Source organism: Bombus impatiens, unplaced genomic scaffold (genome assembly GCF_000188095.3).
Source record: "Bombus impatiens unplaced genomic scaffold, BIMP_2.2 scf_0463, whole genome shotgun sequence".
Lineage (NCBI taxonomy): Eukaryota > Metazoa > Arthropoda > Insecta > Hymenoptera > Apidae > Bombus > Bombus impatiens.
The window spans coordinates 1,563,079-1,574,062 of record NT_176882.1 but is presented as its reverse complement, the minus strand read 5'-3'; the positions used below and the strand labels follow the sequence as shown (position 1 = coordinate 1,574,062).

Sequence of the window (10,984 nt, the reverse complement as noted above, 5' to 3'; positions counted from 1 at the left end):
AACAAACATCGTGCACACGTGCTCAAACATATGCAACCTTTCATACTCTTTCTATTGGGACTTTTACGTCACGTTTGAAACGCACATATACATCTATGCTTATTACAAATAAGAAGTACACGCTAAGTTATGTTTACTGAGATCATACTAATACATCACAGGGTTACATAGGCATAAGATTCTCTTTTACTATTTTTTTTCGTTTCTTCCCGACGGCAGACTACCTTCTTCCTTATGTCGCGATCCTTTTTGATCTAACGAGATTCTATAGTCGTTTCACGCGTCTTTTTCACGCTAGGTAGGAAAAAAAAAAAGAAAAGAAAAGCTAAGATCAAATTTGTCCCTTATGCACAGTCTGCCGTCGAACATCGTTTTGTTTCGATAATTCGTCATAATTTCACCTGCTTATCCGTATGAGTAGTCAACGAATTGGAAGTTTTGTCGAGGAGGAATAAAATTTAAACGTGCTCCGTACAAAACTGTTACTTCAATTTGATTTCTTATCGCGATGCTCTCATAGCACGAGTATCGTAGCCATGAAAGCGCTATTGAAACATCGAATACACAGTAACCGGTATGAAAAACGACCATTAGAATTCCACAACGAATCAGTTCTACCACTCATAGCGCACTTCGCGAGTGAACTACGAAAAAAATAGCTTGTAACCACCAGTCGTATTTTTGAATTATAATCTCAAAGTGGGAAAAGAGTGAACGGAAAAAGTGTGCACCGGGAATAGGAGGATACGATTCAAGGGGCATACTTCACAGGATGGCGTTAACAAAATTATCATAAACAAAAAGAAAAAAAAGAACTTGTAATAAACAGCTACCATTATAAAATCAATGTACCATTTAAGATATACAATTACATTTACATTAATATTATGTTTTGTGTAAATTCATTCACGACGAAGAAAGTAACGAAGGAAAGTTTTGGTTTGTTCCAAAATCTGTAAACAGTATGTACGTCAAACACCTCGTACTTTCGTTAACACGGTAAAAAACGATTCGAATACAAGTTGCATCCTTGCATAATTTCAAGAACCGTTTAAAGACCTCCAGAAGCTACGATTTGTATTTGTACTCGTGAAATGTTTCCAAATAAACCTACACATTCTCTTAGGTGTAAGCTGCGCAAAATTTCAGACTACTACTACCATCTCGAAGAAACAAAAAATGGTGTACGATTTCTATATAGGCTACGGAGAACTTTCAACGGCTTTGATCACGCTACACCACCAATACCTAAAATCTGATCGTAAAACATTAAAAATGCGAGTAAATTCTTCGTGATGATTTGTACAAAAAGATGAACGAAGATAGTAAAGATAATAAATTCATTTAAAAAGCCAAACGAAGATTGCGTCTTATATTTATAGAACAGCTATAAATTTGATTGTTATAATCCATGAAATACGTAAGTAACACAATTTGATCAATGGTTTCTTTCTCATTTATAGAAAATATATCGAAAAAGATTACAATCTTCACGAAGCTTTAGATTTTTAAATATACTCTAACACTTAACGGGATTCATGGTGATGAAGTGAATAGGAAAAATGAGAATGGGGAAGCCAAATGTGATAAGGGTTCCTTCTTCGAAGGTATAAGGTAAGAAAAAAGTCGCGGGGGTGATTTGGCATCGGCTGTACTTTCTTAAAATTGTACAGGAGATCAATGCTTAAACATGGGTAACCAACTACAATCTAAATCATATCTTTCTCCCCGTTAATTGTCCTCCAGATTGGTCTCTTTTCGGCTACAAAAATATGATTGCGTTCCTTTTGTATTCTCAAATGTGTAAAAATCATGATCGAAATTTCGTCTCTTATATTTTTGTACGTTATACGTAAAAAAAAATCTAATGTCGTATGATTTCGCGACCGTTTCAAGGACACAGTCAAAACTGTCGCGAAATTCGTCCGATAGAACCAGCTTCGTTATTATTTATACGTAGATATGTATGTTCAAACATCTGTGGGTCCTCATTGAATGAAACAGTCGATGAAAACTCACAGAGTGTTGATCGAAACAGTCTCCGATTTCCAAAAATTAGCAGATCAGGATCAAGTAGTCTTTCTTGCGTAAATTTTAATAGAAACGCAATTCACTTTTACTTAATACCTATTTTTAACATGTACATATCAAGGTATTTATATATTTTTTGTCTGCTTACACTTACATCAAAATGTACCTATGTGTGCGACGACCTCGTCACTAACTTACTCTCGCTTCATATCAGAATTAAACGAACAATATATTACATTAATTAATTTCATGAAAAATTAACGTACTCACGCACTTTCTCTCTCTTCCTCTCTCTCTCTCTCGCTCTCTCTCTCTCTCTCGCTCTCTCTCTCTTTCTATCGTTGTATATATTCTAATCTGTGTAGCCTAATGCAAAAGAACAAAACGACACGAATGAGATATAAAAAAAGAAGAAAAAAGGAAAAAAAGGAGAGATAGCAACAACCATGGAATATCGTCCTTCTTGTATTCGTACTTCTAATTAATGTCGTTGTTGCTACTATTTTGTAAATTTCCGTGGCATGTCTACGAAAGTATACGCAATGAAACAAACGGCACTACTCCATTTCTTTTTCTCCCACCGTTTTCGCCTATATTCATGGCGGATAAATCTACGTGAATGGCACAGCCAACGGACCTCGCGCCTCCTGCCAGAGCTTCTGCCTTTCTCGTTCCTCCTGGCAGTGATGCTTCGTGTTTCCGGTCCCACTCGCGCTCCAAGGAGATGGAAGAAGACAGCGAGGCTGAAGGAGGAAGCTGGAAGGCTTTTAGCTGCGTATCTGACCCGCGTTGCGAGCGATCTTCTCCGGCGGCTCTATCATGCTCTTCGCGCTACCGTTTAGGCTACGTTTACGACTCTTCATGAAGTCTGGAAACACACAACAAACGAAACATGTATACATACGTATACCACATGTATTACGCGATTTATTTTCAGTTTCGTTAATATTGTACATCAACGATACCGATAACAGGTGTTCCTGATATGTGATCAATGATGAAAACAATAACAAGTGTACGCACAAATACATACACACACACGTACTTCTGAATCGATGTGTACAGCTGAGAAAGAAATGAATTAACCAAAAAGCATTTAAATCGGAATGCTTATAATCGCATGCAATATAAAATTTGATCTCGTGCACGATCTAGCTAGACCAATGCACGTACGTCAAATCGCATTCCCGATAACCTTACGAATACAGTACCGACTCACATGCTTATTAATTATATCGGCGACTGATAAGATACGAGCAAATCATCGTAATATTCGTTAAAGTGTTAAAGCATGCCGATACGGCTCAACACAGCGGGACAAAGAGAGATAAAAGCGAGCAAAGAATTTCGAATAAGATACATGCAATTTCATTTCTTCCATGTACGCTTTGTTTGCGAACTTCTCGTGAGTCATGATATAGGAAGCTTGCAGAAAAACACAGTCTGCGCTAGGTTGATACTCGTAATCGTGAGTCATATCACATTGCTTTCAGCACGTACCAAACACAAAACCTCTGCCTGGCCCTTTCTCCAACCAACATTTGGCGAATTTCCACGAGAAAATTCGATACATCTGTTCGATTTCCCTGACTAACCCTCTGCATCTAAATCCAAATACATTGCCACGCGACACAAATTAAGGACGTTTCAGGGACATCTGTGATGCAGTCTACCTACTCCCCTTCCAATCGTTACGTTATGAATCGAGCACATAAAAATTAATAACTTCGAATGTGACACGTTACGCGTTATTATTACGAAACATTATTATGCCTTAAATATCCCTGAAACTTCCATATTTTCTTATCCAATATTTCTCTCTCCCTTTTTCTACATACATCTAAAAATCTCAAATTTATTTTACGTACATTATACGTGTTATTGAACGTTGCAAAAGTAGCTTCGTTCGATATCTACGAGCAAAATCGTTGTGTGCAATTTAAATAGCTCGAACTGCACTCCACACATGCGGGTTGCAATCGTCGTGCCGACTAATCCTGATTTTAAATACCGTTCGACCCTCGTAGCGTAGTACCATCCAGAGGGTTGTTTGTCAGAGATGCACGATTGTGAGCACAGCTGATACCCCCATGCGCGTAACACGCAGGAGGTATCGCTCGCAGAACGGAACGTGCGTGCGAACAAAAGCTGATGACGGAGGGGTGTACGGAAGAGAATGGAACGGGGGTGCGCGTTTCTATCAACCCCATATGGACTGCACAGCTGACCGCGTGCGGCTCATTAATAATGTCCGTTAGGAAAATCATTTTTGCGCCCCCATCGTACTCACGATCCCAGAACGAACTCGCGTACGTTACGAAAACACACGCTCCGTCTCTGCCGTATATTTGAAAAACAGACAGGGAGTTTGCTCATCGCAAAAAGGATCCTATCGGGAGATCAAAACGCGTCCGGTGTATCGATCCTGTTAATCGAATGGCGTGCGTATCGTACGATATTATCGTCAACTAATAACGGTCACGCGCAGCACGCGACCATATTCAGTCTAGTATCCGAATCAGTACGATGCAGGTAAATCCAATTACACGCAACTCAGTGCTGCAATTACTATTTGTCTGTCTCGAGTATATGAGATTATACTTTGGACTTTGAAAAAAAAAGAAAAAAGAGAGGAAAAAAGAAGAGTCGTCACGAACAAAATATGGACGCAATTTCACGAAGATTCCATCGATTTTACTATGTCTCGAGATAATGTTTTTTGGGATAATACCATCGGATGGGCAATTCCAAGATTCGCGAAAGGAACTCTCGGGGTATAAACAAAAGTGCGTGCGATGCTGCGGCGCAAAATGTGTTTACACGCGCGTAGATGCATGCGTGCGGGACATATGACGAGTCACGTCCAGAAATAGTCGCGTCGCGTGGGTGGTGTGCACGCCTGAATAATAAATAGGCGAAAAAAGGGGAACTAGACCGTGAGGTACGGGTCCAAACAAGATGGCCGTATGCAACATACAAACGCAACGCGGAAAATCATGTGCGACGGGAGATGTCGAACCAGACGGCGCAGCGTCCATTTAATTTTTTTTTTCCCCAATGAAGAAAACAGACGATATTAGTAACCAGATGGCATCACTTGTGTCTCGTTGTCTAGACGATCGGTAGAGAAATTACGAATAATATTTATCGTTATGTCATCCTTGTTTACGTGCGCGTACGACGAATTATCAAGCGATAACTATCCGGGAAAAAAATGTGGTGAATTTTATTCCGTAGATCTTATCAATAACTATGAAAGTCCAATTCTTTTATCTATCTTTCAATCCGTAGGTATAATTTCACTGTTCACTAGTTAAATAAGCAATCACGTTGAACTTTATCATCGACACGACTATAAACTGACACGATGCAGTATCTTTTGCAACGATCGGAGAAAATCATTAGGAACAATTTCTTTCTGAGAAAAAAGCGCGTACTCGTTCGATCAGTGACTGGATATAATTCATTTCCTAGATCAAGTGTTTTCGTAATTACGTAAATTACGATGACCTTTCGGCCGACGAATTAGATTGACCTAGGATAAGCTACTTCCCGCATAAATAATGCCAGCAAATTAACTTCGATAACATGCGTCGATTAAATAGAATAATTCAGGAAACCTCATGTCCCCGAGTATGTAATTACGTAACTTCTCGCGAACAGATTGGCGCGTGGTAAAACGGTGCGGAGAACACTGTTTTTTAACGAGTGCAACGATAATCTTAAAAGTATTTTACTTTTTGTTTGCTCGTGTTGAGTATGTAATTTATGACACAAAAATTTAGAGAAACAAAAAGAACAAAAAAGAATGAAGTAAAAAGTGAACAATTAGTATTTTGCACGATAATGCAACGTTTAATTTATCTTAGACTTCTAGCCTATGTATGCAAATAATTAAGAGTTATCGATATCATTGCAAGTAACTATTCGACTCCAAAACATGCTATTCATTCACTGAAGAAAGAGTTAATCTCTCCCAATAGGGTTGCATTAAAAAATAAGAGAAAGAGTTCTTATAATACAGAACATAGTAACCGGCATGACGCTCTATCTCTAATGGTATCGTAAGAGTGGTAAGCGCACAGCGCACGTGCTTGTGCACGTTGCCATCCTACTCCACATCGTACACAATACAAGTGATGAGATTAAAAAAATGTATGTTATCACTTACCGGTTATGGAGGACTGTTTTCTCGTTGTGGAGGTTGATAAAACAGGGGTAGTGGGTTCAGCGATGTATATTTTCTTGTCCGAATCGAAATCGAACAAATCGTTGGTGGTTATTTCGCCGATCTGTGGTACTCTTGGCTCCTGTGGTGGCGTCCTCTCCGATTTCGATAAAATCGGAGTTACCGGAGACGAAGAATCTTTACGGAGGAATCTTGTGGTGGGCGAGGAATCTCGTAGTTTCCGAGGCGTACTAGGTGCGTGTTTCCTTAAGTAGGGCATACCTCGTAGGGCATAGGGTTCAGGCACGACATCCTGTGGTGTAACTAGCTCCCACTCGTACCTCGAATTAGCTTTTGGTATCTCCAAGTGAAAGTCAAAGCCCCATCTTTCGGCATCGAGTATGGATTGAGCGCGAAGCTCCCTTTCCGCCAATGCACGAGCTGCGGCGTGATCCACGGGTCCGAATAAATCCCTTCGAACACGGGCAAGGGCTGCTCTGTTCGGCACCGTTCGTCCTCCACCCAAATTCCTGCTCATTTCCGTCATCATCACCGGATTCAACACTCGAGCGCTCATATTTCGTTAGTCTTTCACGCCGGCAACGTTGCCGTTCTCCCTCGCAGTTACCAATAACCAAGCGTTTTCACGAATAAACAGCTTCCGTTTCTCTTCACGCAGTCACTACTTTTCTCACTCCCCGTCTCCTTCCGTCCTTCTTTCCTTCAGCGTCACTGTTTTCGATTCGCGATTCGCCACTACTGAATCTACACAACACGATCGATTTTAATAGACGCGCGGCGCTGCTTTAGAAGTCGACCTTTTTTGCATTGATTTTTACGCGTTACATACATACGTCCCATTTACGGAGATGATTCTTCTTCCAGGAATTGTTCACAGTACGTTGAAATACTCGCGGCTCGCGAAGATGTGGCAACGTTGTCGTGGCGCGACACACCGAATTTCGAATAATGGCCGTGCTCAGCGTCGCCTCGCGACTACGGTGATCGTTGAGTGGATCGTGGGTGCACCCAACACTTTCTGACGTTGATTTTTTCACGGGGCACATCCGCGAATTCGAAGTTAGATTTAAAAACTGAGTGTATCATCGACAAGGCGAAGGGTGTACGACGAAACTAGAAAGTTTGGCAACACGGTAAACACAGTATTGCGTATCACGATGAAAGAGCGAGAGGCAAGACAGGAAAACAGTAACAACTATCTCATATTTCATCAGAGATGGGTATACAACTCCACAGTCGGAACAACCGAAATAGATGTCAGCAATCGAACACGTTTCCAGGTTTTTTTTCTTCTCTTCTCACAGATCTGTCGCTATAGCCCGCGGGAAGAACAAACCGGCAACGTTGCTCGCACTTGCGCGTGAGCATCCAAGAGACGGCGAACGTGTTTCGACGTATTCCCGCGAAGGTTATTACCACGTTACTGTTGAAATTAAAAACTGATCGTGCATGGGCCGTCTGAGTTCACAATTATCACGTCTGTGTAATGTGAAGCACATAAATATATTACACAATATTTCTCGCTCGGCAAAAGAATATTTAGCGTAAAACGTTATTGCACACGGCCCGAAAGCACCAATATGCTGTTCGCTGACGCGGTGGGGAGCCACTGAATCGACTCTGATACTGCATAAACTCTAAATGAAAACAGTACCGCGCTTCCCGCCAAATACACGACTGTCAAGGCACGCGCGTGGTTCCAAGTTCGGCGGAAGGTCGTATACGATTGCGCAGTTATGTTGACGCTGACGAGGTACGTGCGTGTTCTGTAATGCACGGAGTTACGCGAAGACACGTTCCACACGTGTAAAGCGCTCTCTAGCGACTGAAGCATGCGCCTCTCAATGCAAGTAACCAAGCCTCTAAATACATCGGCTGTTTTCGGCTACCTTCGGTTCATTCGGTGTCACCCCTTTTTCCTCTCCGCGCGTCAGGGAGAAACGAAATAACCGCCATTTGCAGAATATAGTTCCTTCAACCTGAGCGCACAATTTCAAGCCTTTGAAAATACGTACGAGAAGGCTGTACAGTTATCGGCCCCTTCCACGGCAACATAAACGAGTAGAATGCTGATTGTAACCATCGGATGCGTCCCAGTATGCCAACCTCCATGGTAAATACCACCCAACTTTACTTTTCTGCATTCAGGGGGACTGTACTGCCGAGAAGGTTGGGATAAGTAATAGGTCACTGTTGTCTCCTTTACCACTCCCATTTTCACCACGCGCGACTGCGTTCAATGCACGATCGAATCTGTGTTTGATTCAAAGTAAAATACGATAACTTAAAAATTTGGAATTATAAAAAGCAATCTTTGAATTTCGGGTATAATGACTTCTTGCAAAGAATAGTTGCCTCGTTTAATCAACTGTAAGATAAAATTTTTTGATATATGTTTGATAAATTTATGATATATGTGTGTATGAGAAATGTACAAGTGATTGGAAGAAAAAAATGAAGCGCATTGTATGTTGACAAAGAAACGAAAAATAAACAAGTCCAGCTTTCAAAACAACGGCTGTAATCTTATCACGGACACTCGTGCGTACGTTTATTCGGCGGATTTCCATGTTTGCATGGCAGTACGTTACACACGGTGAATTTATTTGCATACTCTTCAGATTATCATCGTCATTTTATTTCAACTGATATAAGGCTACTGTCTCTAGGCACTATGGTGAGAACCAGAATATGTTTTGCAAGATGTAAAAATAAAATCTCGTCCGGTATTAATGTTCTCGACAAAGCAAAGATGAGTTTGGTAAGCAGCATTCGTATCTACTAATTATAAGTCTGACTTCTTACATATTTGAATTTATTGATTCAGCGAATTGTTTGCATTTAAATAACAACTATGCTTTTAAATATTTCAATGATTGATGTAAATATTTATATCTTTATACAGGAATGAACATAAGTATTGATTCATTAACATTATGTAAATGTAAAAAGTGAATTCGTATTTACTCGTTAAGCTTTATGTATGTGACAGTTGATGATTCTTAAGCAACAGATGTTTATTGCGGCGCTGCTAAGAGAAGATACGAAATAAACGAGGTAAATCGACACTTTTCAATGATAATTGTCAATTTACCTCGTTGTTGTTCTCGTGGCCTAAATCGTGTCTCGTATGGAAGGCAATGGGGAAATAGTTTTCTGTCGCGTACGAAGCAACTCGCGTTGAACGAACCGTACATAGACGATCGCCGCAACCAATCAGGGAACCCGTGTGCCAAGTAACGTTGAATAGTGTTAGTGTATATCCGTCTGGTAGAATATGGCTGACCAACTGGCGCTACTGTACATTCGCGGGAAGTTTTAAATGTTCGAACCTAATAAAATTCGAAGAATAACTTCGTACATATTATCTTTATGTTATATCGATCACGTCTTCTTTATAAACGTTTAAAGGGACTCAAAGAAAAATGTCTCTTTGCTCATCTTGAGAATATTTTTTCATCTGTAATATTTTACCGTTACTATCCAATTATTCTTTGGTCCTTAAGATATATTCTTTATATTGTATATTACGGATAACTACTTTATCGAAAATGAACAAAGATGAAAAACATAAAAATGTGTGAGAGATGTATTCGGAGCGGAGCAGATTCTCATGAGAGGACTGCAAAGCTTGTTGTCGAAAATGAAAATCCCACGCAACATCCAGGAAGTGGTGAGGGTGGCACCGGATGCATCTCAATGAGGGGAGAACGAGCGAATGAGTCGCGTAAAACAATCCTTTTTGCGTTTCGCAAAGACTACCGTCTCTCTTTCATCTGCGGTTAGGTGGGGTACCCGTTTAGCAAGGTATTCCGTTGCACAGGTGTTTTCTCATGGTTTGTCGTAAACGAAGGATAGAAAATAAATATGCACCGTTTCCTCTTATAACGTCTTCTACGTCTATCTCTCAAACGATGAGCTTAGGTCTATTCTAGATTACTTCTCAAGGAAGCCTTGTGTTATACATCCTGAATAGACGACCGGAAGACGCGTGGCTGCATCTGTATCACTGTGTTTACTACCAAAAGACTCACCTGTTCCATCAGTAAAAGTATTTCACTATCAAATCCAAGTTTATCGTTGGTATATGTATGTTATCTCGTCGCGTGCACGCCGCCATAGAGTGAAAATGTAGCCGTGATAAATCATCTGATTCGAGACCAAGGTGGTGGATTGAAACTGAGGATGAGGACGAGAATGAACGAAATTTTTTTTAATAGAATGACTGTTCATTTTGTCCAATAGAAAGTTCTTTGTAAGGATCATTCATTGATACTTCATTAGCGATAGCCGTTAGTACATACACATATAGTCGTTCAGCATAGAAGTATTGAATGGTTGAGGGGGCGAACAATGAAGATGGTGCACGTTATACGCAAATATCTTTTGTCGTACTCGCGATTGTACCCACTTCCGTGGGAATTCGCGGAACGGAAGTGCAATTTCTGGCAATGGGTACACCGCCATCATCGTGGCCAGCTTCCATAGCGCGAGTAAAGTGAAAAAAAAAGAACGATTCTTAAGAAACGATGCCAGGTGCACACGCTGCCTTCTCACGAGAACTTGAGATTAAGTTTAAGGAATCGTGATACTCGTGGAATCAAGTGTAACTAGCGCCGGCATTAGTAATAATTACATTTTAACGACGTCATTCTGTAGCAGAGGGATGCTTCATTCGTCGGTATCATTTCTTCGGTAGATACATACAGCAGATGTGTCATCTTATTCTCGTGCCTAAGATTCAGGTCACACATAAGTCATGCA

At 40.6% G+C, this 10,984-nt stretch overlaps 1 protein-coding gene across 1 annotated transcript; it reads right to left on the bottom strand.

Annotated features, from left to right (window-relative positions):
- Positions 1 to 208: 208 nt before the first annotated feature.
- LOC105680948 (cyclin-dependent kinase inhibitor 1) lies at positions 209 to 8,039 on the bottom strand. Its single transcript, XM_012387308.3, has 2 exons — positions 6,203 to 8,039; positions 209 to 2,899 (listed from the first exon to the last, which is right to left on the bottom strand). The coding sequence occupies exons 1-2, from the start codon at positions 6,774 to 6,776 to the stop codon at positions 2,799 to 2,801; spliced, it is 675 nt and encodes a 224-aa protein (XP_012242731.1). The 5' UTR covers positions 6,777 to 8,039; the 3' UTR covers positions 209 to 2,798.
- Between the last annotated feature and the right edge of the window lie 2,945 nt (positions 8,040 to 10,984).

Excerpts from the sequence above, each read along its gene's own strand:
- LOC105680948 (XM_012387308.3), bottom strand. The coding sequence starts at position 6,776 with ATGAGCGCTCGAGTGTTGAATCCGGTGATGATGACGGAAATGAGCAGG. Across the intron at positions 2,900-6,202 it reads AAAACAGTCCTCCATAACCG|ACTTCATGAAGAGTCGTAAA; the intron begins GTAAGTGATAAC and ends GTGTGTTTCCAG.